General features: G+C 32.5%; 4 protein-coding genes and 1 pseudogene across 6 annotated transcripts; 3 read left to right on the top strand and 2 right to left on the bottom strand.

Annotated features, from left to right (window-relative positions):
- The first annotated feature begins 1,341 nt into the window (after positions 1–1,341).
- On the top strand, positions 1,342–5,727 carry LOC109800578 (cysteine-rich receptor-like protein kinase 15; annotated as a pseudogene). The gene is made up of 7 exons (XR_014430856.1): positions 1,342–2,116; positions 3,424–3,486; positions 3,599–3,786; positions 3,869–4,079; positions 4,163–4,398; positions 4,524–4,674; positions 4,795–5,727. The product of XR_014430856.1 is annotated as a cysteine-rich receptor-like protein kinase 15 (transcript).
- A 159-nt stretch (positions 5,728–5,886) lies between these two features.
- Positions 5,887–9,046, top strand: LOC109800594 (cysteine-rich receptor-like protein kinase 10). The gene is made up of 7 exons (XM_020361375.3): positions 5,887–6,805; positions 6,975–7,112; positions 7,186–7,307; positions 7,405–7,615; positions 7,868–8,105; positions 8,308–8,458; positions 8,563–9,046. Exons 1-7 carry the CDS (start codon positions 5,977–5,979, stop codon positions 8,890–8,892), a joined length of 2,019 nt encoding a protein of 672 aa, XP_020216964.1. The 5' UTR covers positions 5,887–5,976; the 3' UTR covers positions 8,893–9,046.
- Positions 9,047–11,217: 2,171 nt separating this feature from the next.
- Positions 11,218–13,975, top strand: LOC109801317 (uncharacterized). 2 transcript variants are annotated; one of them, XM_020362361.3, is made up of 3 exons: positions 11,218–11,496; positions 11,596–11,765; positions 12,224–13,975. In XM_020362361.3, exon 3 carries the CDS (start codon positions 12,282–12,284, stop codon positions 13,791–13,793), a length of 1,512 nt encoding a protein of 503 aa, XP_020217950.1. In that variant the 5' UTR covers positions 11,218–11,496; positions 11,596–11,765; positions 12,224–12,281; the 3' UTR covers positions 13,794–13,975. The 2 variants fall into 2 exon arrangements, with proteins under 2 accessions (XP_020217950.1, XP_020217949.1); XM_020362360.3 differs by lacking the exon at positions 11,596–11,765.
- A 3,392-nt stretch (positions 13,976–17,367) lies between these two features.
- On the bottom strand, positions 17,368–19,031 carry LOC109800754 (uncharacterized). The gene has a single exon (XM_020361614.3). It carries the CDS (start codon positions 18,911–18,913, stop codon positions 17,696–17,698), a length of 1,218 nt encoding a protein of 405 aa, XP_020217203.1. The 5' UTR covers positions 18,914–19,031; the 3' UTR covers positions 17,368–17,695.
- A 5,481-nt stretch (positions 19,032–24,512) lies between these two features.
- On the bottom strand, positions 24,513–26,828 carry LOC109800577 (agamous-like MADS-box protein AGL61). Its single transcript, XM_083067056.1, has one exon. It carries the CDS (start codon positions 25,487–25,489, stop codon positions 24,812–24,814), a length of 678 nt encoding a protein of 225 aa, XP_082923182.1. The 5' UTR covers positions 25,490–26,828; the 3' UTR covers positions 24,513–24,811.
- Positions 26,829–27,697: the final 869 nt, after the last annotated feature.

Below are 27,697 nucleotides of genomic sequence, written 5' to 3' on the forward strand. Positions count from 1 at the left end.
CGTGTTTTAGGTTTATAGCATTGTAACAATATAATATATTTATTTTAAATTTTATTTTGTATTAACTAATGTTAATTTTTTTAGTTGATAATTATGTAACAAATTAATAAATTTATTTTAGAATTTAATTTGTATCATTGTTTCTTTTATAAGTTGATGACATTAAATTTGTAACAATGTATCAAATGAATGATTTACATCTATTTTGAAGTATTTAAAATTTTACAATAAATAAATAAATATAATTATATGTTGACCTGATTAACCCAATCAAACTCGTTCGTGATTGGATTGGATTAGATTAGATTTTTTTTAAAAAATTGTACAAATCTGACTTAATTCAATCCGTTAAATTTTGATTATGTTGGATAACGGATTCATCCAAATCCGAACCAATTCAATCCATTTATACTCCTAATACTATTAGATATATAAATAAAATATATGTAAATAATAATATTACATTAAAAAGGCAAATATACACTTATTTAGAAAGAGGAAATAAGTGACACAATATAAATTAATTTTATACTTTATAAATCACTATTGATGATAAGCTTGTGACGTTTATAATTAATAAATAAAAAATTATATCAATTACAATACTTAATTAATTGACAATGCATCATCATTATTGATACTTATTTTTCTTATTAACAAAATTTATTATGGACGAAAAAAGATTATACACTACTATTATCTAATTAAAAAAATTGTTATTTATTATAATTTTTTAATTTTTATAATATAATAATTATCTTAAAAGTGATATAAACGATAATTTTTTTTATTGTTTGAGTGGGTAAAAACTTTTACGGTAACTATACTTGAACCAATAAATACATGATCAAGAAATGGATGAAATATTAATTGTAATATATTAAATGGACTTAGGGGCGAAAGCCAAGAGATACCCAGCTTGACTGCTCCATGTTCTTGAAATCACGCTCCTTTCTCATCAATCCTGCCCCCCATTGAATGTGTCTCAAACCCAAGCAATTAATTAAGCATCAAATGCAAATTGTAAATTATTGACCAGTTTATTATATGAGAAAAAAAAAATGAGTCTAATAATTTGGAATAAGCTTAGCCCCAATCAGGTGGGAAAAAATACAGATTCAGATTATACTTTACGGTTACAATTACGGTAACTTAAAAGTTTATAAAAATAAACATGTATATTTCTTTCCATAAAGTCAGAGGACACATTTCAAAAAAAAAAAAAAAAAAAAAAAAACTTTTAACAGGTTTAGTTGGACTATGAATAAGGACCTGGTTGCTTCAGTGATTTTATGCCCCAACAATTCATACTTGAGTCATTTTCCATGTGATATCGGGATCATGGTCAAAGATAGACTTTCGCCTATGCTTTCATTCATCATATTTGTATCTCTCAAGGGCGTTTCTGGAGCAGACCCCATTGATAGTTATTGTCCCAGTGAATTCCCATTATACACCTTCAATAGTTCATTCCATTACAACCTCAAACATGTTGTGGCGTTGATTTCCTCCAGCAAGGCTTCAAAGGAAGGTTTCTATGACACATCAATCGGAGAAGAGCCAGACAAAGTATGTGGACCATCACTGTGCAGAGGAGACATCACGAACTCCACAATTTGCCAACAATGTGTTGAGAAAGCGAGCCAAGATATAATGAATAGGTGCAGGAGTAAAACTGCGATAATATGGTATGAACTTTGCCAAGTGAGGTACTCCTTTCAGAACTTTAATGTCGTTGCTTACACTGGAAAGTATCCTGAGCAGAATGACGAGGAGAAGAATGTACCCGATCCTATCAAATTTAGGGAATATTTGACATATTTAATGAAGAATCTCTCGGAGGAGGCTTGTTTTGATCATGCTAAGAAAATGTTTGCTGCTGGGGAAATAGACTACAGTGGGAACAAGACAATTTATGGGTTAGTACAATGTACGAGGGACATGTCCCAAAGGGATTGCAGTAGTTGTTTGAGTTCTGCCTTCACGGAACTTACTGCATGCTGCTCCAACAGGGAAGGTGGGATTATTGTTAGCCGTACTTGCAATATCAGGTTCCAATCGTATCACTTCTTCAATGCTTCATCTGCATATCGCTTGATTTACCCCACTTCCCAAGGTCAGCATTTTTAATTCTTCATCCAAATTCTTCATTGCTTACACAACTCAATGCAACTTCAAAATTACCCAGATATTTATTGGGGGTAGGGTTCAGTCATTAGTTCTTATTCAAGTTTAATTTTAATATATTCTATTCATATGTTTATTCCCATTTGCTACAGGATAATTTTGAAAATATATAGTTCAATTTTATTTTAGTTTTAGTTTTTTTTAGTGTTGATTCTTATAATTTTTTTAAAGTGGTCATTGTCACCAACTCATGATGTGACATATATTTGTTTGAAATTTCTTCATTATCCGTATACCATTGAAGTATGAGTGTACTAAACATATGCTCAGGTTCTCTTCTATGATTCTATCTTGCTTTCATTGTATTTTTTTCTTTATTTCTGTCTTGATTGTTTATTATATTATTCGTTATGTTTATAAAAAAAATTCTCTCCTCTTTCTTTCCATACACTAAAAAAAATAATTTACAAATATCATTACTCCATTCAAGGTTAACAAAGTATCAATTAATTTTGTTAATTCAAACAAATATGAATTACAAGAGTTCATTAACCATTCTTCAAATTTCGCGCATCTTTCTTTTGTATATAGGCGAACTGGTTAAAAATTAGAGTTATTAGATAATGATAGTAATAATGAAAATTCTTGTAAATTGTAATTCTTTTTAAGAAAGTCTTATTTTATTCTTGTGAGAATTGAGATATACTAAATTATTACTAGATGAGATTAATATACCGTCTTGTGCCAAAGAACAGAAATATTGTCACCATATTTTTAGCAGTGAATATAATTTACTACATTTCATATGGTTTTCTTTGCTCAAATTAATAGGGTTTTATGTATTAAATTTTGTGGTTTTATTCTTCTTGTATTTATTTTGTTTCTATTTGATGTCTATTTTGAATTCTTAAAAATATAATTTATTCTTTTAATTCCAACACATTTAGAGATATCATGTCATATGCCATATCAAATGGTGACTAATATATAGAATAACTATATGCGTCCATGTTACATTATTATTATTATTATTATGTAATGACATGAATCATTTTTTAAAAAAATTTACAATTTATAATAATCAATACAAACAACTTTTTAAGACTAATATCAAGTTTAATTTTATTTGATGGGCGACATGAATAGGCGATTAGGATTTTAGCATCATCATCTTGGTTTCATCCATACTGTGGAAAAGGTATTGACAGAAGGTTTTATTTTTTTATTTTTTCAATTTATAAGGAAGGAAATGGAAACCCTGGATGATTGTGTTGACTACATGTGGCTCAATTTTAGTATTATCACTTCTTATTGGGCTGGGCACTGCTTGCATCCGACGAAAAAAACACATAAACAGAGGTGAACTTCTATAATTGTAATTTATTAAATATCACAAAACCATATAGAAACTGTCAGCTTCAGTTTTATTTAATTGGTTTCTATTTGTGTCTTCAAAACATAAATGAAACAGATGGAGAAATGAATGAAAGAACGCTATTACGAGAGTTGTCTATCTCCAAGAATGTTGCAGTCACACAAGAAGGTGACTTGATTAGTTCCGATGAATTGTTCATGACTGTAGTTGCCCTTAAGGCAGCTACTAAGGGCTTTTCTGATACAAATAAGCTGGGACAAGGAAGCTTTGGTTCAGTGTACAAGGTCATATATAATCCACATAAGCTCTTTCTTTCTTAATAGTCTTTTCATTTATGTTTGATCTTTGAATTCAATTACATTGCAGGGTGTTCTACCAGATGGTACTGAAATAGCAGTTAAAAGATTATCGAGAAAATCTTGGCAAGGCGTAGCGGAATTAAAAAATGAGGTCATACTCATTGCCAAACTTCAACACAAGAATTTGGTGAGGCTCTTAGGCTGTGCTTTAGAGGGGGATGAAAAGCTGCTCGCATATGAATTCATGTCAAACAAAAGCCTTGATCAGTTTATCTTTGGTTCGTTCTCTTGCTTACCTTTCAATTCATAAACCTTCCACAACTTGCTTTTACACAAGATAACATTTAATTGACTCTTCAAGATCGAGCAAAACGTTCAAAACTTGATTGGAAGACATACCATGGCATTATCAATGGCATAGCCAGAGGACTACTTTACCTTCACGAGGAGTCTCGCCTTAAAATCATTCAGAGACTTGAAGCCAAAAAATGTGTTGTTGGATCACGAAATGTTGGCCAAAATATCAGATTTTGGCATGGCCAGGATATTTTCTGAGAATCAGAATGCAGCAAACACGAAAAAAGTTGTGGGAACATAGTAAGCTAATTACTTGCATGCACCCATCGTTTATTTAATTTCTGCATTTGTATTAATATTTTATATGCAAGATTACTTTCTATGAACTGAACTATGAACCCGCACGATGTTGATGATGAAAATAGTGGATATATGGCTCCAGAGTATGCAATGCAAGGATTGTTCTCCGTGAAATCTGATGTCTTCAGTTTTGGTGTTATCTTGCTTGAAATCATCAGCGGGAAAAGAAACAGTGGCTTTTACTTAACCGAACTTGCACCAACCCTGCTGGCATATGTAATTTTATTAGTCCAACTCTTCATTAGTGATATATCTTGTCTTTTGTTAATTCCAATTAGTAAATAACAAGGGTAGGAAAAATATGTTTAACTGTGTTGTTGATTGTAACTATGACAGGCATGGCGACTGTGGAGTGAAGGAAAAGAATTGGACTTTGTAGATCCAATGCTATTGGAATCATGCATTGCCTCTGAAGTCGTAATGTGCATGCACATTGGGCTGCTGTGCGTGCAGGAAAATCCGGAGCACAGGCCCACCATGTCTAATGTGGTGATGCTTCTGGGAAGTAAAGCAAAGCCTCTTCCCCAACCAAGACAACCAGCATTTTCTTTGGGTAGGGTGCCTCGTGTTGATCCATCCACAAGAACTGATCCTTCAGTGAATGAGATGATATTTTCTGATATTTTACCACGATGATTTGACACTCTTTGTCGTAATGTAGGGGTGTTGGTATCTTACCATGCCTTCTTAACTGGCCATGTTATATAAACTGTGATGTACCTTACATGTACAACTAACTCCGCAGGGAATTCAGATGAGAAGACTTGGTCTACTTGTGATGTTTGATGTTTTACTAATAAATGGAAGCATGTTCTGTATCTGCTACTACTTAATAGTGCTCTGTCTATCTACGTGTTGACTTGTATATCGGTGTGAAATGTTCCTTTCATTGAAGTCCCCACCCATCGCATCCCCGGCGACTTTGAGTCATCGCTCCTTTATTTTGGACGACCCTAACTCAGACTCAGTCACGGTTTTCCATTTCAAATTTTGGACTTTTCTTCTTTATAACATTCGATAATCAAAATTAATCACGGAAGATTACAAATTCTCACCGTACAAAGATTAAGTTAAATCTAAATTCACTTTCTATCAAAATTTATCCTAACAAAGTTGTTGGATTTACTATCTCACACCCGCTATTATACCACATGCATGTGTCTTACAAATTTGTGTTAAAATGTTATACAGCAATTAATAACATGAACAAAATAGAACGTGGAGCGATGCTTACATCAGCCAACTTATACAGTACATTGATATAGACAGGGTGTGAAAGTTTTAACCATTAACCATCTGATGTAATCAAGTTTGTGATAAAATTAGAGCCTGTTTAGGCGCTTGTAAAATTGTTAGTTTGAAAAGAAGTTAATTTAAGTGGACACTTGTGCCAGATGAAGGAAGCAACAGCTACAGTGTATGCCAAAAAGTCAAGAAGTCTCCACTCCAGTCACTATTAAACAAAACAAAAAATAGAAAGTGCTGCAAAACCAGTGCGTATGTGAAGTGGAGAGAGAGATGGTTATGCAAGTATCCATGACCATGGCATCCTTGAAGCCTGTGTTGCTGATGATCTTCCTCAGCTTCTTCAACTTGGAGACGTGTAAAGCACAGGTGTACCTGTACCATAACTGTTCAGGCAGCAACACCACCGCCAACAGCGCCTACCAACTAAACACCCGAACCCTTTTCACTTCCTTAACATCCAACGCTTCCTCCGCCGAATTCTCGAACGCCACCGTGGGAGCGTCCTCCTCCGACACCGTGCGCGGGCTGTTCATGTGCAGGGGCGACATGTCCGCCGCGCCGTGCCAGCAGTGCGTGGTGAACGCGACGCGGCGTCTCCTCTCCGAATGCGCTTTGGCGAAACAGGGAGTGATATGGTACGACGAGTGCATGGTACGGTACTCCAACCGGTCCTTCTTCTCGACGGTGGACACGCGGCCACGCCTTGGTCTCCTGAACACCGCCAACATCACCAACCAGGAATCGTTCATGAGCTTGCTTTTCAAAACCATAAACGAAACCGCTGACGAGGCTTCCAACTTCTCGGTGGGCGTGAAGAAATACGCGACGAAGCAAGCCAACATTTCGGCGTTTCAGACGCTGTATTGTTTGGCTCAGTGCACGCAAGATCTGTCTCGGGAAGACTGCAGAAGGTGTTTGAGTGGTGTGATTGGAGACCTTCCTTGGTGCTGTCAGGGGAAGCAGGGAGGAAGGGTTCTCTATCCCAGCTGCAATGTTAGGTACGAGCTTTACCCTTTCTATCACTCCACTGCTTCTCCGCCAGCGCCTTCACCCTCGCCATCGCTGCTTCTTCCTCCTCCACCTTCCTCAAATTCCGGAGGTAAACGAGTTTTATATTAAGAGTAAAAGAATATTCATAAGGTCATTGATAAGCCTCATCAAAACTTCACACTAATAACAAGAATACCAAAATCAAATTATATATAACCTAATTTTAACTTCTTATTTTGTTATTTCCTTTTGTTTTCATGTTTTGGAACGGCATGCAGGAAGCAGTGGGATTTCAGCTGGGACGATTGTTGCAATTGTGGTTCCAATAGCGGTTGCTGTGCTTATATTTATAGTGGGAATTTGTTTCTTAAGCAGAAGAGCAAGGAAGAAGCAGGGCCCTGTCAAGGAAGGGAAAAGTAAGAATTCACCAAAGGATATTCATTTTTTTTTCTTAGTGATTTTTACTAAGCATTTGATTTGGGTTTTTAGCTGCGTATGACATCAGCACTGTCGAGTCCTTGCAATTCGATTTCGGAACAATTGAAGCGGCCACGAATAAATTCTCTGTGGATAATAAGTTGGGCGAAGGTGGATTTGGTGAGGTTTACAAGGTAAGTTGCTGGTGTACTTTTTTTGTTTCTAAAATACAAGCAAATGAAATCGGTCTACATTACATATATCTCATTTAATTTATTTTGGAAAATGCAGGGTACTCTTTCGAGTGGACAAGAAATAGCTGTCAAGAGACTCTCCAAAAGTTCTGGACAAGGTGGGGAAGAATTTAAGATGGAAGTGGAAGTGGTTGCCAAGCTTCAACACAGAAATTTGGTTAGGCTTCTCGGGTTTTGCTTGCAAGGAGAAGAGAAGATACTTGTTTATGAATATGTGCCCAACAAAAGTCTAGACTATATTCTCTTTGGTAGGACCAGTGCATTCTTCTGTAATCTGTATACATGCTTTACATGCCTGCTTTCTTTTTTTTTTTTTTTTAATTTTTGTCCAGTTTTTGCCCTGTTGGCATGTTCAGTGTATTCGTAAAGTCCTCAATAAAAGAAGCAATGCATAAAAAGCTAAAACAATCATCCATTTGCCTGACAATAACCTGGATGAAACCGTGATAAGATGGTTATAACATTTTTCATATGACTTGAATATTTTGTCCAATTTGTAGATCATGAAAGGCAAAGGGAGTTGGATTGGGCAAGGCGTTATAAGATTATTGGAGGGATTGCTCGAGGTATTCAATATCTTCATGAAGACTCCAGGCTTAGAATTATACACCGTGATCTTAAAGCTAGCAACGTATTATTAGACAGAGATATGAATCCAAAAATCTCTGATTTTGGTATGGCAAGAATATTTGGAGTTGATCAAACTCAAGGAAACACTAGCAGAATTGTAGGGACTTAGTAAGTACAAATTTCTATCTTCCTTGAAGCACCTGTATTTGTAGAAGCACTGTTTTTTAATTCTAACACATCAATCAAAACCATTTCAAATATCTTGGCAGTTTCAATCAAATTCTAAACATCATTTGCGTTACTCCAGATTTTAATCAAACTTTGTTTCTTGTGCTGACGGTTGTGTTGATTCAATCTGTTTTATATGCAGTGGTTACATGGCTCCTGAGTATGCTATGCATGGAGAGTTTTCTGTTAAGTCTGATGTGTACAGTTTTGGAGTCCTCCTTATGGAGATTATAAGTGGCAAGAAGAATAGCTCTTTCTATCAAACGGATGGTGCTGAGGATCTAATGAGCTATGTAAGTAGAGCAGATATTTAGCGTCCTTGAATTCATTTATCCAAATGAAAAGGAAAAATATGTGGTTCTCACACTGACAAATACTTGATAAAATCTTTTTGTAGGCTTGGCAACTTTGGAAGGATGGAGCACATTTGGAACTGGTGGACCCCATATTAAGAGAATCCTGTAATCAGAATGAAGTTATCAGAAGCATCCATATTGGTTTGTTGTGTGTCCAAGAAGATCCAGATGACAGACCTACAATGGCAACAATAGTTCTCATGCTAGATAGTAATACTGTTACTCTACCAACTCCTAAGCGTCCTGCATTTTTTGTCCACAGTGGAACTGATACAAACATGCCAAAGATGCTGCAATTTGATCAATCCACAACAAAGTCAATACCAATGTCTGTCAACGAGATGTCGATTAGCGAAATGGATCCTCGATAAGCTTCATTGCTTTTTAATATGTTTCATTATCCATGTACGTGTCTGTATTGTCGTAGTTTCATATGATTGTGTTTCGAAGTCTTGGAAAACTTTGTATTCCAGTTGCTTATTTTTCAACAGGAAATAATATGTGCTGGCTGGCCGTATATAATAAGTAAGGAAGAGTTATGACATTGCTAAAAAAATTATTCTTGAATCTAGAAGGATTTGAAAATTATACATGATAATAATACCCACCCTAGAAAAAGAAACATGCATAAGGACTTGGTCTTGCGTTGGTACTCCTACCCATACTGAGGATAAGGTGGAAAAGAACTTTCCACAACGAGAGGGAAATCCACAGATGTTAACATAGTACGGTGATGCTCCAGTGACATCGACACTTGAGCCATCAAAATTGACTAAAATGTAAACCAATCAGTCTCTAGCTAACAGATAAAGATATTTACTCGGATGAAACAACCAAGTGCCCGTCTTCTTGTTTCCCATCATTCTGTGATTCATCATTTTCAATTACTAAAAAATAAAATGGTTAAAAGTAGCTTTATTTATAGACTTTTAGTTGATTTAAAATATCCTTGAGGCCACGCCAATCCCAACGTGAGTTCGTGCAGGTTTATATATTCTCTAAATCTCTCTCCAATTTAGTGTCTGTTATGTTATCGAATGAAAAGATTCTCTCCATTTTTTTTATTTTTAAGTTTTTGTTAAAGATAAATAAAATAAAGATTCTACATAACAGAAAAAACTAAGTAATACTATTTATTTTCTCAAAAAAAAAAAAAAACTAAGTAATAGAAAATAAATAATACACCATCAAGAGATCAATCGACTAATTCATGAAAGGAGAAAGCCGTCAATTGGAGTTTTAAAATGCAACACATGATGTAACATTCTTCGAAGATACTGAATCAACTAATTCAGTATTAGAATTTGTCTTAGAGATTCAAATGGAATATTTGTCATGACAAAAATAGTTCATTACCCAGGATGACCATTGGTTCAAGAGGTAGAAGCAATGGGTTTGATGGAGGCTACAAATTGACTCCTGAAGCTTAACTTTTACAACATTATTCTTGAGCTTGATTGTAAATAACTCATCAAAATTGCATTGAATTTGGATCCATACTTAACCTATGTAAAGAAAACTCAAGACATATATATGCAAAACTATATGAAGTTGGTTTCATCATGAAACAAACTAATCATGTTGTTCATATAATCTTGCAAGGACATCTATATGATTTGCTAGTTACCATGTTTTTTAATTTGATTTTTACATGTATTGAAGTTTTCCTTATTAATTAATTGGTGAGTTTTATTTTGTCAAAAAAAAACTTAGTAATAGAAAAAATGATAAATGAAGAAGGTCTTTTCTCGTTATCAACAACAATATCATGTCTTTAGGATTGAGGACCTAGCTATTAATGAAGAGTGTTTCTAGTAATAGAAAAAATATGAAGAAAAAATAAATGAAAAAGTAATATTATGATTTCTTGAGAAAATATAGTATTAGGTATGATCATTTCATTTAAATTTGGAAGAGTAGTCTTCCCTCATTTTACTTCTCCTTTGTTGCCTAATTTTATGGGTATCTTACATATTAGAGCATAGTTCTTTATTTTTGTCTTTACATTTTTTGAGGCATAAAAGAATAGGATAAAATATATTTTTAGCCCTTCTAAAATTCTTAAAATTCTGTTTTAGTCTCTTATAAAAAAAGTTGTATATTTTAATCTATTTAATTTTAAAATATATCACTTTTAGTCCTTATAATGATTCAAATAACAATTAAAATTTGTTATAAAGGACTATCTAAACTACTTTGAGGAGTAAAAGTAATACATTTTGAAATTAGAGGTCAAAATAATACAAATTTTTTCTGAGGGGTTAAAATCAAATTTTGAAAATTTTAGAGAGACTAAAAACATATCTTATCCTTAAAAGTATTTATTTATATAAAATTTGAACCGATTAAAAAAGAAAATGTATTTTTTTAATATAAGAGAAAAGAATAATATAATATTTATATCTTTTATAATTTACTCTTATTTGTACTTCAATTTAAAGTTATGATGAAATCATTCATTTGAATATAATTTGACCCAACTTAGAATTATCCAAAATGTAGCATGAACTTGCTTATAAAAAAAAGCAAGTCTAATTTTAAAAATTTAAACCTAACATCAAACCAAACCAAAACAAGGCATGTATACCCTTAGTGAGAATAGGAACAAGGAAAGTACCGAAACCTTGGTCATGTAAACCAGCCGTGCTACTTGAAAGAGTGATTAAAAAATTTGTTGGAGGAATGGAGAAATGGAGAATAAATACAATACAAGAATTATTCATGTCCGTGTGTCACCACCATGAATATATCGGAAATATTGTTGGCATTTTGTAGAAAGAATGTAGATTAATTAATATTGAAAATTGTTACTAGAAAGAGAAGTTGTTTAAATTTACAATAAATCCTAATTTGGTAAATACAGAGTTGCTGTGTAATTTCCGAAGAAAGCAGTTGCAGTGTTAAAGGCTAAACCCTCTTGGCTTCGCCTTCTGTTCCATTCTTTACTTTGCTTGCTTCCTCTTCTGCTCTTTCAGGTTTTGCCTTTTTTTCAACTTCACTTTTTATTCTTTCTCCGTCTCTCTCTTCTTTTCTGATTCATCTTTCATCAAGATTTTCTGTTACTTTTGCTTCAGGGGTTTTTCGTTTTCTAGGGTTTGCTTGTGCCTCTCTCAAACATCACTTCACTCACTCTCCTTCTACTGTTCCTGCCAACTCTATACATTTTCAAGTCTTGATGGAAATAACAAATTGATCGATTACATTATTTCCATTTCTCATAAATTGTTTCTTTTTCATATTTGAGGTAATTTGTGTTTGCTTCTCGGGGAGCATTTGTCTGGCAATAATTTTGGTTTTGTTTTGTTTAGCTTTGAGTTGGTATTGCGTTCTTAATTATTCCGGGGCCTAGTTTAAGTGATTCTGATATTCACTTTTCTTGAAATTTTCGTTCGACACAGGTTATGTTTTGAGTGAAATGTTTTTTGGTTCTTTATCCCGTTTCCCACCCTCCTTCCCTTCAATTTGATGCTATTTGCGCGAAGACGTTTATGAATGACGCATAAATGTTGTTTCCCCGTTAAATTTCATTATTTCTCATCTTTTTAAACGGTTCTTGGTTGTTGTTGATTTGGGCATTTCAAAGGAATGCGATTCTTTATTTTGTTGTGTTTAATTTTATTGTTAATATTGCCTTGTATTTGTATCTGTACATTGCTTATTGCTCACGTAGTTCCTTAATGAAGGATTTCTGGTTGAAAACAGGTGGCGTGCCCTTGCTATTTGGAGGGGGGGAAATTTGGAGTTTCTAGTTAACTTAAGCATGATAAAACGTTCACCAAGTAGGAACCAAAGATCCAGAGGCATCAAGGTAAAACATGTTCTGCAGATTACTCTATTGCTTGGTGTTTGTTTCTGGTTGATCTATCAGGTTAAGCACTCTCATGATAAGAAAAAGGAATTTGATGAGAATGACACAGAAGTGTCAGTCGGAACTCAGACTTCGAAACTTGGAAGAAAAGATCTTCGTCTGGGTAAGGATGAAGTGAATCAAAATGAAAAGCCTGATGAAGAGGAGGAAGATGAGAATGTTGTAGAGGATGATGAGGATAAGCATGAACACAGTGAACATGAAGGAGGAAATGAGCACGAATCTGTGGAAAAAGATGACAAACATGGAGTGAGAGGAGGGGGAGATGAACAAGAGGTAGATGAAAGGGGGGGAGGAGATGATGAGATAGATGAAAATGATCAAGAACAATCAGCAGTAGATACTGATCATGATGAGGAGTTCATGGATGAAGACAAAGGGAGAGAAGAGGAGAGCGATGAGAAAGACAAAGAGAACATCAAGGATGAGGAAAAGGATGGTTCAGTTACCAACCACAACAGTCATGAAGCTCGGGAGGAAAATTACAATGGGGATGATGCTTCTAGCGCTGTGTCTCATGATACTGGTACAATTAGCACCGAAACTGAGGCACTCAGTTTAGAAAACTCTGATGTAAACTTGGAAATGAATATCACGAAATCAGTGAATAGAAGTAATTATTCCAAGGAAAGTAACAAGAACCAACATAGTTCAAATTTTAATATTACAGAAGCTGTACTGCCTGGTGAGCCTTCTTCCAATGCAACTTCTGGTAAAGAAACTGGAAGCAACGGTTTGTCCAACATTGTGGATAGCTCACATCTAGAAAATATTACCACAACATTTTCGGGCAGTCATTCAGAAGCTGGCAGTAATCTGACAGTAGTGATCCCTGGAGGTAGCAATAACTGGACAGGAACCAGTGCCAATAATTCATCTGAACCTAATAAAATGGTAATGTTTTCGGAATCAAACCAAGCTCAAAATGGTACTGTGAACACAACACTCACTGGAGATGTCAAAAATGTGCAGACAGAAGGATTAGAGCAGGGTGGCAATATGCTCTCTGAGGAAAACCTGCTAGGTTTAAACCTAACAGTCCCAGCTGAAACAGAAAAGCGAGATGTAGCTGCAGGTGAATCTTCTAATCTAGAGGGTGGTGAGTTAGAGAAGACAAGAAGATTTGTAGCACCAAAAGAAACCGAGAACAGCGGCAACACTGAGTCGAGTGAAACAAACAAGACTCAGAATATTTCATATATGAATGAAAACATTGATGCCACTAAGGATGAGATAAAGGGTGACCCGGCAACGGATGAAACTTCCGACTCAGTTGAACACCGTGACTTTGATTCTTTAGATTCCCACATCCTTAAGAATGTGGCAGAGGTACGAACTGATCTGGATACGTTGCCAGATATTAGGAATGAAGGGGATAATGGTGATGCAACTGCAACAGACTAAAAACATGGTCTTTTTGTTCTCGAGGTTTTTCTTCTGACCCAAGTTATTTGAAAACTTTTGCCTGTCAAAAAAAGGAAAAAAAAAAAAAGGTCTAGCTGAGATCGTCAAAGGTACAAAGTAGACTTGTTGATATTCATATCAAGATCTGAATATGTATAACTAATTTTGTTTTCCACTGTCTACTGCTGTTGTTAATTTTGCTTCCTGTCCTATTACTTGTTGCCATATTCTTTTTCCCCTTTTGCCGAGTAGTTTTTTCTTGTTTGAATTTCTCTTTATAGTATCCAATCCCATCCATGTCTTCTAAACCATTGCTTTAGTGGAGTGGAAAGGAAGATAAAATTGAAATTTCAATTAAAATGAAAATGAAAATAGAAAGAAAGAATTTTTTTTTTTAAATTTTTTTTTCTATTTTCTTTTCAATCAAATAAAAGAAATGTTTTTCTATCATCCAAATATACCATAAGAGTGCAGTACATAAAGTAAATAAATGCACAGTTGAGAAATAGGAAATGTGTTGTATGTAGTGTATGGAGAAACAGCAGAAGGGGATTAATAGGGGAAAAGACATGCAGTGCATTAGTTAATATTCAGCAATAATTTCATACATCATAACATTCATTTTAATGCAAAATTTGTAGTGAAATTAGTTTAAATTATACGGTGCAGTTTAAAAATATTCTTTTAAAAAATAATTTTATCAAATTCTAAACGTAAAGTTCAAAACATATAGAATCAGAAGGCACATGTGGATTCAATGAAAACTGTTGTTTATGAAATCTTCTAACCTTTGCCTGAGAAACAAAATTAGGCACTAGCAATATTTTCACAATATGAAACCGACAAATTAGCATACATTTATTGCCATAGCTTCATCGCACGATCCAAACATGGGAATCTCATCCAAAATCTGTAACTCATGCAAGACATATTGGAACAGTTAGAATCCTTAGATAAAGGAAATAAAAATAATAGATTATTAAAAAGTGTTATTGCTATTTTTTTATTATAATTTTAAAAAACTTTTAACATGATTTTAATAAATACTTTTTTTTATCAATTTGTTAATTAGTGTCCTTAAGACATTGGATTGGGGATAAAATAGCAAAATGCATGCATACCTTGGCCCAAAATGTTCCACTACTCCTCATCTAATTTGTTCTTAAACTTTGAGTCCTGACTGTGTTTTACAGCTCCAGTGTCGTCACTCCATCACCTGCATTCGCTGGCCCTGTGACCACTTCACACACAGCCAGCCTGAGAAATCCCTATTTCTACAAGATAAAGATAGTGAATGCTGTTGCCAATTGGGTTTGCATTTTTTAATTAATACCATGCTAGTTTGGACGGATTTGATGGTAATATTTGATTTGATAAACATTAGATATTAATATTTGATTTAATGGGCCAACAATAATTCCGTAAATTTTGTTATGATTTATGATATTGTATTCTGAAAATAAATATAAAATAATTAAAATGGGCCAACAAGCCAGACTGAACAAGCAAATCAGTGAACTATATAAATTATAAAGAGTTCGTTTGGTCCAGCTTATTTGTAGCTTAATTTTACTTATAAGTGAAAACTGTGCCAAACATACTTGTGAGAACATTGAATTCAATAATTAGATTAATAAAATTTACTTTTAGTAAAAATTATTAAAGGTTGACATTTTTTAAAATTTGATAGTAATTCACAAACATTTTTCTCTAACACACATTGTATATAAGAGATAGCACATTCATGTATAAGAGATAAGTTGAGAAAGTGTGAAACTACAAAAAGATTAAATATAATTTATCTACTCTTTTATTTTTCCATTTTTTGGAATGTGGGACGAAGATTTGGGGTAAATTTGCAAAAAATAAGGCCAGGCCTTCAAAGCCGTTTGTTTTGGGCCCACACTTTATTTTGAAATGAATGTGGTGGGCGTAAGCCGTGTCCCTGTTCTTCTTTTCGTCTTTCTTTTGTTCATACGAAAACGAAAACATTATTTTCTATTTGGTAAAATATATAATTAGAAACTAAACAAACTGTTTTCTCATACACTTGGATTCCATAGTAAGTGAATAAAGTACCGTATAAAACAAAATTTATGCAGATCAAAATTTAAGTCAACCAATCTTTGTACTGATTTTGTTTCCTAATCTCCCTCTAAGTTTTCTATCTGTCAACTGTCATTATTTTTAACTTAAGTGGAGGACAAAAGAAATTTCAGCTAATATAGGTAATATTTGATTTTGTATATATTAAGCTTAATTTGGTTGCTATACTTCTACCGCCGTTTTGGTAATATATATATTGTTTCCTTTTCAAAATATACTTGCATAATATTTGAAGTATAAATTCAAATTGGATCTCGTTAATCAAGCACCAGTTTAGAAGGTAAGAGTGTTAAATCTCATCTAATCGTATGTACAGTTGCATATATTGATTAAATAGTCCTACCAGACTAAATTAGAAGATTAACAATTAATTGTCTTTGAATTTTTTTTTGAAGGTCAAAATTAAAAGACTGTTTAAGAACATGTTGAAAATACTTTTTTTTTTCGGCAAGACATGGTTGAAGATAAGGACGGTTCTCGCCTCTCTGTCGATATATAAAAGTAACATTTTTATTTTGATATATAACTTTAAAAATATTTTGTAAACATAATAATGAAAATATTTTTTTAAGATATATAATTAATTTTAGTTAAATTTATAATATTACTATTATCCAAAACGTAACTGTTCTCTTTTTTATTTATTTACATTTTCTTTGTATTGTTTTTTGGACTTAGGCAGCACCGTGTGATTTACTGTCGGAATTATCGGCTAGGTGACAGCAGTCTTCACGCAATGCCTCTTCTTTGCGACGGTGAATTTTGTTCACATGTTTGTGCCGCAACGTGGTGGAGATGCAACTGAAGAAGGAAATGAGTTCCAGTTGTGTCGCCGACCTCGACTAGTCCAAGTTCACCAACATTGTCATGCTACTCACCACAACTCTTATTTTCCTTTAATTCAACTATTTGTCAAGCTAATATCAAATAGTTCCAATAAGATTTTTGTCATAGTCCTAATCACCAGACTTACTATTGGAATAAAAGGGTTACGGACTTGTTATATAATATGTTCAATTAATTTAATATATTAAATTGTAGTTTAATGTGTTATCAATTTTTTATTGGTCGGGTTTGCCATGTCATTTATGGTCTGAGGCCATATATGTCTTTCTTGATGAATGTTTACTTAGACAAATAAGGCGGATAAATAAGTAAATTCCTTTATAACCTTAAGTATATAATTTTTAATATACTCAATAAATCTTAACCGTTTCATATTAAATTCATATATCTAACTGCTGTAAATCATTATCTATACATGAAGCACCTGAGATGGTACTTTAAAACCCTCATGGTTGAGGCATTCATCTCCATGCTTCATGTTAGACTTTCCCTGAAAATAATATGTGAACAAATAACTTGAGTCCGTGGGTTCCTGCCAATCCATGTCCAAATTTATAATACCCAATGAAACATCAAACAAAGCAACCTCACAGATGCATGCACTAGAACCAAAACCAAAACATAGGATTCTGAAGGTTCATCTTATATTAATTCCAACACACGAGACATGAATTAAAAAACTGTACAAACTCTTCATCCAAAAAAAGAGAAGAATAAAAGAATACAAGATCTGATGAGTAAGCAAAATAAGAATTCAAAACTTTATGTCTAAGCTAAGAAAATGCCAAATAATTTCCTAACTGTACATTCCCTCACTCAGAACCCAAAAAAAAAAAAAAAAAAAAATTGGTCCTTGCTCTCCTTGTTACAGATTCCGCTTGGCCTTAATTGCACGCAAAACGACATAGGAATTAAGCTCGAAACGACAAACACAAACGGAGGAAAGTATTCTACTGCCGCAACTCCTTTCGGAGTTTCTGAGAGAACAACTTGCAAGCGTCGATGCTCAAATCCAAGGCCGCGGCGAGAGCAACGAACGCCGCAGCATCCTCCGTGCAAGTCACGTGCTGCACCCCAACCTCCACTTCCGGTTTGCTACACTTTCCTTCTCCGTTCACCGTCGCCGACATCACAAAACCCTTGTAAAAGAATTGCGACTCAAACCCAAAATCCGAACTTGACATGGACCCGGACCCCAAATCCCAGCTTCCGTTCGGGGTGTTCGCCGGAGTGACGCCGGAGGTGGCGTCAATGGTGAATTTCCCGCCGCGCTGTGAGCTTAGGGTGGAGGCGGCGAGCGTGACGGGGTCGGCGGTGGCGGGGAGGACTTCGAAGCGGTAACCGACGGCGGCATTGGAGTGGTTGGGCTCGCGCCAGGCCTCGAGGCGGCCCCAGGGCTTCCACGTGCCGTCTCCGTCGGGGCGGATGATGAGCCAGGCCCCCGGGTTGGAGCGGCTGACCCGCTGCGATCCCGGCGAGGGTACAAAGGGCGTGACCATGGAGGCGGCGGCCACCGGCGAGCCGGAAAGGTCGTGCACGGTGATGGACCAGCCTTTCCGGTTGGCGTTGAGGGTAGGGAATTGAACCGGGTTCTTGTCCCTGAAGCTGAACTTGCAAGTGAAAACCGGTTGCTTGACGTGGCCTTTCACTTGAAATACCTGCGGGCTGCATTCGGGCTCCCCGTCGAAGCGAAAGACAAAGCGAGGGTCTGGCTCCGCCCGCACTGTCAAATGCAAGAGCTGGGCCTTGGAAAGGCTGGCCCACCCGTTGTGGATGGTGCAGGGCCGCGACTGGGCCGAGGCGAGGTCCAGCGGTATGGTGATGCAGCCCATTAGTTTAGCCGAAGTGAAGAAGCAGGTGGGCGTGGTGGGCCCCTTGTAGACGGAGATCTTTATGTGCGCTTTCTTTGAGGCTTTCATGATTTGGGGTTTGGAGAAATCGAAGGAGGCGGCGAGGGAGTGAGGGTTTGGGTCCCTTTCTGATATGAGAGGCAGTGTGGCCACGTGGCATCTGGCCGTATCCGAAGCCACCCCCTTTAGCTTTATCCTGCAGAAGAAGGGCGAACTCGATGGGTGCACCTTCCCTGAGTAGGATGAGGCCTTGGACGACGCCGGCGATTTGACGGCGAGGTTTCCGACGAGGATCCGCACGAAAGGGCACGGATCCATATTGAAGGTTTGTGTGAGTGTGAGTGAGGGAATTGAATTAACAAATATCCTTCTCTTCTCTCTCTCTTTATATCATTATTCATTAGGCATTAGCTGACAGTGAGAGCTGAGAGGGAAACTCATTGTGACAGCCTGTAACCTCGTTGGATCCTACATTACATTCTTCTTTTTCTTTCCACTCTACCACTTACCACTTACCACTTACCACCACTCATTCATTTTTTCTTTTTCCTTTTTCTTATATACATACATTCACATTCACATGCACATGCACACTGCACTACTCCTACTTTCTACATCCAGATGACACCTAATTCTTTCCCATCCCTTCATTTCAATTCTTTTTTAATTGCACGTACCCTAATAACTAAACTATCTACCCTACCCGATCATGTCATCCAATCTGTTTTCCCAACCTAAGTAACTTACGGATTTCACTTCTAATTTTTCGTCAACATAACATTTACTTTTCTTTTTTTTTTTAAAAATTCCAATATAAGATATACTTCCACGTCTATATGGCAAAAAAAATATTATACTCTTGTGAAATTTTCAAACATCAAAAATTACTAAATATAGAAAAGTGGGTAACGGATATACATATTTTGAATTTTATGATTCTGTGATTCACTTAATCACGGTCAAAAAAAGTCAATGGCTGCTTTGTTTTTACAAATAATTTTATTTTCGATGTTGTAGTATTGGAATCATTTATAAATGGTAAGTAGTAAATATAGAATATTTTGTACTAAAAAGGATATGAAATATAGGTTATCAAATCAAATAAAAAAAGTGAACTCAATGATCTTGAAAGGATATCATTTTTTAAATATTATATTCCCTGACATATTATTTTCATATAAATTTGAGAGTTCAGTCTTAAAAATAAGATAACTTTTACACTTACTCTTTTTTATTTAGGCATAGTTTTTGTTTTTATTTTGTGATATATATATTTATATATATATATATATAATATTTTTTTCCCTTTTGATTGTTTATCTAATTAATGGAAAATCAAAGTCCTTTAATTGTTTTAGCTAATATTAAAAAAATCTCGATAAATATAGAATATAATATTTTATTCATAAATTATTTTTATATATTTTAATATTTAAAACAATTTCACTCAACTAAATATTTGTATTTTTAACGTCAAAATAAATAAATTTTAAAAACCAAATTTTACATTTTATGTATATTTTAAAATATTCTTGTGATCAATAAGATTTTTAATAACACAACTATATATCCCTGCTATATAGAGCATGTGAAAAGTTTTTATTTTTTTTTAACAAATTACTATATTTATTCGAAAGTATATTTATAGATTTTATTTTAATTTTACTGATGGTTTTTTTTTTGTTGAAAAATATAGTTGACTATCTTTAATGTATTTTTTAATTATATTTTTTTAATTGATAAATTCAAATATGCAACTTGACTTGAAAAAAAAAGAGTTGAATACTAGTCAAACTAAAAATTTATTAGTAGTAGTTTGGAAAAGTGAAAAAGAAAACTTATGTTTAATGATTTTAAAAAAAAATCAGAATAACATTTTGACTGCATTTATAAATAGTGGTTTAATGAAAAAGATATGTTAATTAAGAAAAATGATTATGTTAATTGAAATGTGAGGTTTTATTTTATAAAAAAGGATGTGTGGGAAATGAAAGATAGTAATAATAAAAGGGGAGAAGCAGGTATGTGTGTTGGATGAATAATAAGGCAATTAGAAATGGATGGGTGTTGAGCTGGAAGCGTACAGCGAAGAGTGATTGTGAAAGATTGTCGTATTAGGATGGAGTTGGGAGTGCGCACGTACGGCAACAGCAGCATTTCTCACGCATTTGTCGGGGATCCAACGCTCACATAGCTGGCATTTGCGTCCACTACGGGCCGTTATCTCGATTATGTGGGCCCTTTTTACTACCCTCCACACCTATTGCCTATTGCCTATTGCCTATTGCCTATTGCCCATCTTTCTTACTTCTTACTGCAAAGGAAACAAATTATTACCAGTTCACCTTCTCTTTAGTAATCAAGATACAAGACAAATCAAGTCAAGCAAATTCATGAGAAAACACAAAAAAAGTAAATAGAAAATAAAGTAAAATGGGCATTGGCCTTTCATCCTAAAATTATACTTGAAGAAAATAGTTAGTTTGGATTTTTGGATAAAATAATAATGAGTGCTAAAAACATGAAGAAGAAATAAACATATTCCTTCGGCCACAAAATGTACACAAATAATGTTTTTGACAAAGAGTTAATCATTCATAAATTGTTGTGTAAAATTTTTTACACTGACAAATAATTATATTTTTTATATATTTTATTTTATTTTTATTTCATTAAATAAGCAAATGATATTACACTATTAAAAGATATGATTAGTTGTCAATGTAAAAAAATTTTACACCGACAATGTATAAGTGATTAATTCTTTGACAAAATGTATTTGAGAAGAAGTTAAAAAAAATTCATAAATTAGTTTGGTTAATTTATAAATTAGTTTCACTGAATTAAGTTTGTTTGAGCTTATTTCAATAACTTTTATCATATTTTCACAAATTACTTCGAGTAACTTATGAAAAATAACAATTTATAAAATATTATATTTCTTTACTTCATAAAATAATTTTTTTAAGTTTTATCCTCATTAAATTTTTTTGCCTTGAATAGTTAAATATGTCATCTTATGAAAGTTTGTAGCAATTTTTTTTTAGAGTAAAATACTGGTTAATAATATAAAAAAGGTTAAATACATATTTTGGTCCCATATAATCTTTTTTTGTTTCAATGAAATCCCTCATTAATTTTTTGTCTCAATTTGGTCCCAAACTAATTCATTGGTTTCAATTTAGTCCCAAATAAATTAATTGGTTTCAATGTGGGACTTCCGTCTAAATTTCTTTAACGGAGTTAACTTTTGCATAGGTGGATGTCATGTGGATGCATAGGTGGATGTCACGTAGATGCCACGTGGATCCCAATTTTTTGAAAACACTTGGAACCAAAATGGCTCGTTCTGGCGTTCTGGTTGCACTTTTGGTGTGTTAAAACGGCCCGTTCTGCTGCACTGGTGGTGTGTTAATTTTGCAACTGAAACGGGCCGTTTCAGATGCGAAAATTAACACACCACCAGTGCAGCAGAACGGGCCGTTCTGGTTTCAGAACGGCTCGTTCCAAAACTGAGAATAGGTTTTTCTTTGTTTAATTGTGTTTTTGATCGCTCGAGTATTATAATTATGCAATTTTGATCCCTAAGATTTTAATTGAGTAATTTCAGTCCTTAAAAGATTTTAGTTGTGTAATTTTAGTCTCACAATTTTTAATTGAACAATTTTAATCTCTCAAATATCATAATTGTGCAATTTTAGTCTTTCTCATTAAAAATTTAATAATTTTAAAATTTTAATATATATATATATATAATGTTTTAAAACTATATAATTGTTTGCTTATTTAAATTAACGTATATTATAATTTTTTTTAATGTATTAAATGATATATATTTATTATTAATTTTTAATGGGAGAAACTAAAATCGTATTATTATGATATTCGAGGGACTAAAATTGTTCAATTAAAAATTGAAGGACCAAAATCGCGCAATTGTAATTCTTTAAGGACAAAAATTACTCAATTAAAATCTTGTGGATCAAAACTGCACAATTGTAAACCAATATTCTTTATTAATTTTATTAAAAAGTATAATAATTTTGAAAAATATTTTTTTATGGTAAAAATTTTAACATTACTTATTTTTATAAAATACAATTGTCTTATAAATAGAGTAATAATTTTTTCTTTTTCTCTTTATGTTTGAAGAAGTATTTAAGTATCACTTTATAATTTTTTGTAATTTATTTTAAATTAGAGGAATAAAATAATAAAAATTAATAAGATAAACATAATAAAATAAAATATAAAAAAATATTAATATATTTATTTTATTAGATATAACAACATAATTAAAATATAATTAATAATATATATTTTATAAAATTATTAATATTTTATATATATAAAAAATGAAACCGGAACGGGCCGTTCTGGTTGTACTTTTAGTGTGTTAATGTTGCACCCAGAACGGGTCGTTCCGGATGCAAAATTAACACACCAAAAGTGCAACCAGAACTGCCCGTTCCGGTTTCAGAACGGGCCGTTCTGGGTCCAGGTGTTTTCAACAAAATTGTCATTCACGTGGCATCCACGTATGCATCTACGTGGCATTCACGTGGCCAAAAGTTAACTCTGTTTAAATAATTTGGACGGAAGTCCCACATTGAAACCAATTAATTAATTTGGGATTAAATTGAAACCAATTAATTAGTTTAGGACCAAATTAAGACAAAAAATTAATGAAGGACTACATTGAAAAAAAAATTATAAGGGACCAAAATAGGGATTTAGCTTATAAAAAAATTGTGCCAAAATCAGTGATTTTTTAATGCTTTCAGTAACAATTGATGATACGTTTTATGTCGTTAGGATGTCATTGATTCTCTTGTATAACCTCCGTTGTATGCGTTTGAAATTGAGTGTAACGCATGTACGAATGCTAAGTAATAACATTTTTATTTCCAAAGAAACTGGAAGCATTAAAAGTGTATGACTGTTAATTAAGGCTACAGCGCAACAATTTATGTCTTGCTTGTGGAAGCACATATTTCTCGTTTGCTTTCTTCTTATTAACTTTTCAGGAAAAAAAAAAAACATTATATATTCTATTAAAATCACATTAAAATTCTGTTGCTACATTTTCACAGGGTTTGCTGCTTAGTTATTTTTTTTACATGGTATCCCTGCAAAATTTCTGTACCATATATATATATATATATATATATATATATATATATATATATATATATATATAAGATATTCTCTATTTTATTTTCCACTTTTTTTAAAATAATTATACCCTTGCTGTGTATTTATTTATTTTATATAAAATTAAGGGTTTTATCTTTTTCTATTTTTTATCCTCAAATAGTAGATGAGAAATTAATATACTGTCAGATATTTGAGGAGTGGTCTTAACATTTTTTTTTCTTTTGCCATGAATCTTACGATTAAACTCAAAACTATGTGATATTTTTATATTATTTTTCTTATTTTGTTCAAAATTTTAGAGAGAATAAAAAAAATTAAGGGGATTGAAATTTTTTTCATCTAATTTTCACTCCCATTTAGTAAAATGAAAGGAATTCGTTGGGTAAAGAAATTTCGAAATTAGCAAACTTAAGGAATCTTGACTTCAATTTTTTGTTTGCCTATTTTATATAATAGTAATTTTCTGTTTTTCTAGTAAAAAAAAGTGTACTTCTATTCTCTTCTATTAAAATTTATCTTCTCTTATTGAGTAAAAAATTTACTTCAAAGGGATTTAAATAACTCAATTTGAACTAATAATACACAGTGATATAGTTTACCTCTTTGTTTAGCTTAATTCACATATATGATTATTAGAATTTGGAACATTGATGTAGCCACAACTATAACAATAACGCTAAATTATTTTTAAATTTATTCTCAATTCATTGTTCTGAGAATAATTTCTTCACGTTTTCTTTTTCAATTAGAGACCAAAAATAACTTAAATCCTGAATTACGTTAAGTGGAGTCGTTTAAGAGCAAACAATTTTTTTTCTTCACAAAATTGAAACATGATTTATTTTTTAAAAAACTAAATATGAGTTTCTTTCTAATATATGAAAAGAAACAATTAAAACAGATTACTAGGCAAAATGTGAAGGGTCCTTATAGTGTGAAAAATTTGATTGTAATAAAAATTGTTGTAGAAGAATATTATTAGAATGGGAAGTAAAGAAGGGGAGGGTAGAACTAGTGAGGTACTAGTCGTCCCCGCAATAAAAATCCTAATTTAAAAAATCAATATCGAAAGTTGAAAGCGGAGGGATTAATAAGAGTGGAAGAATTAACATTGGCGTAAATCTGAGGAGGTTTGTGGCCAAAGGCATCAAAAGGCCCAAATCCGTTAGGCGCAGGCCCAGGCCCATTAACCGGTGCAGGAACATTGTTCTGGTCCATCAACATTTGGGTAGCATATTTTGCAACATTCTTCTTCAACTCCTCCATTGAAAACATTAAATGTTGTAACTCATGCAATCCAAGTTGAGGAACAGGGATCTCCCACCAAAACTTACTCTGTCTAGTTTTCCACACTCGATCTAACTCTTCTCCTTGCTTTTTCTCAATTTCCAACTGATTAAGAATTTGGGTGAGTTGCATGTTGAGGTTACCAATATTTGCATTGCGGTGTACCTCAACAAGCTGGTGACCACTACTAGACTCTAGGGAAGAGTTTGGAGTTAGATAAGAATCGATTATGGATTCAACTTCTGGGTGGCCAAAAGAGAAGGCTTTATCAGCAGGGGAGAAAACAATGATTGCAATTTCCACTCCACAAAGTGTGCATAACTCACTAGCCTTTTTGAAAAGCCCCGAACGACGCTTTGAGAATGTCACTTGTAAATGACTCTTTTTTGGTATTTTCTCAATTGGAATCTTTTGACGACCTGAGCTACACTTTCTCTTAATCATTATCATCAATGCCTCAAACACACAATACCTAAGTAAGTTCCTGATGTCGGATTTGTACAACAAAATGGACTATTTATATTTACCTTAGGCTTTGTGGCTATTAACAAGATTCATCATCCTATCAGACTCTTTTATTACTCTTTATAAGTAGTCCAGGATTAGCAAGTTATGAAATCTTAAATCTTAATATCCTCATTATATCATATCTCCTATCTCTTAGTTGGCATCATAAGTTTTTCACTTTTGCAAATTTAATTATTTTAAGCTAATATATATATGTCATATTTTATCCCAACAGTTACTTTCCGATATCATAATTCTACAATTAAATATATTTAATACTAAAAAACAGTTTGTCTCAAAGAATTATTTCCACGAGAGTTATGTAAAAACACTAATCTTGGTTTTTTTTTTAGAATAAAAAAATCTTGGTATTTTTGTTTCATGAGAATCGAGTAATATACCAATAAATTTCAATGTATTGAGCTAATATATATATGTCGTGGTAATTTTTTTATCAATAAAAATCTACAATATTTTCAACAGTTACGTTCCAATCTCACTGTACACATGAAACTTGTTTTTATTCAAATATTGATGATAACAGGTATTCTGTATTATTTTGTTCTTCAATAGGAATATCTGAAATGGATTGAATTCTAGACAATATACATAAATGGAAATATCCTTAAATTTTAAATTCAGAATAAACTATATAAAGAAACATCGTGAATTCAGATTACAGGAAAATAACCTTGAGGATATTACCTAATAGCCGTTTTATCTTTATTAAATTTTGATTTTCTAGGTTTGTTCTTCTTTCACTGCTTGTGGGGTTCTTTCGTCATTTTTTTTATTCAAAATAGTGACGTCAATTTTCCTTTATAAAATATACTCAGAACTAATAGTTTAGGATACGCAATTTTCAAAATAATTTTTTATTTTATATAAATAAAACTTATAATAAAAAATAATTTTAAATATATAATTATATTATAATTAAAATTTGTAATAAATAAATATTCTTATCATATAAATTTGATTTTATATTTATAATAAATAATTTATATTAGGATATAAGATTGTTTTGATTAAACAATATTGTTATTGTGCATTTTTTTTAAATAAAACTAATGCAATTAATTCACACTTATTTTTCTTTATTATAATTCCTTTTATACTTTGCACATTCAGTTTATTAGTTAAATTTTTCAGCATTATCTTTTAAAGTGATTATAATATTTGTTAGTGTATTCACTAAAAAAATTTGATAATTTAATATTTTCTTTTTTTATTTTACCATTTATACTCCTTGAAAAAAAAATTATTAAAATTTTTTTATAAATAAATCACCTAAAAAAATTATTAAAGATCACAATAAAATATTGCGATTTAAAATTTCAAAACCTTAACCATTTAAAGAAAACAAACATTTGATAAATCAAATATTCAGATTCGATTTTGTTAATATCTATATATCATCATATAAAGAAAATAAATTGTTTGTTAATTGTTTTTAGTTTCCATTTTCTTTAGTACTATTTTACTATTCAATTTTTATTCCATTACAATTGTTTTTGGTTTTCAAGCATCTGGTCTGGTATCTTTTCCTCTTTTTATTTATTTATTTTATTTTAAAAAAATCTTGTTTCACATATATAACTGTATCTTTCACGATTTTTTTTTCTCACACATGCTTTTCAAAAAAAAATTTCTTCTTCAGAATGAATTTTTTTTTATATCAAATTAATTGGAGTTTTAGTAAAATTAATGCAATTTATCGAGGCTTTCTTCGTGAATAAGATTTATTACAAAATTTGTTCACATATTCTCCTCATCAAATATTAAAAGGAAATGATATCAAATATAGTAAATATACTAATTTGTACTATAAATTTACAATAACTTGCATATTAAAAATAGTAAATATAGTATTTTGGTTATATAAATTTATAACATTTTGTATATAAAAATTTTAAATATTTAATTTTGGTATTAAATTTTTTTCATAGAGGTGTGAATGCCTTCATATTATAATTTTTCAACTATAAATAACACATTATAATAAGAAGTTATAGTTAAACAATAAATAATTATTATTATAACTTAAAAAACACTCATCAAAAAATAACTTAAAAATTATCTCCTTGTTGAGAAACAACATCTTAATACCAAAAGAATTGTTAGGATTGTTATTGTTTGAAAATAGAAAAA

This window comes from Cajanus cajan, chromosome 11 (genome assembly GCF_000230855.2).
Source record: "Cajanus cajan strain Asha chromosome 11, NIPB_CcT2T_4, whole genome shotgun sequence".
NCBI lineage: Eukaryota > Viridiplantae > Streptophyta > Magnoliopsida > Fabales > Fabaceae > Cajanus > Cajanus cajan.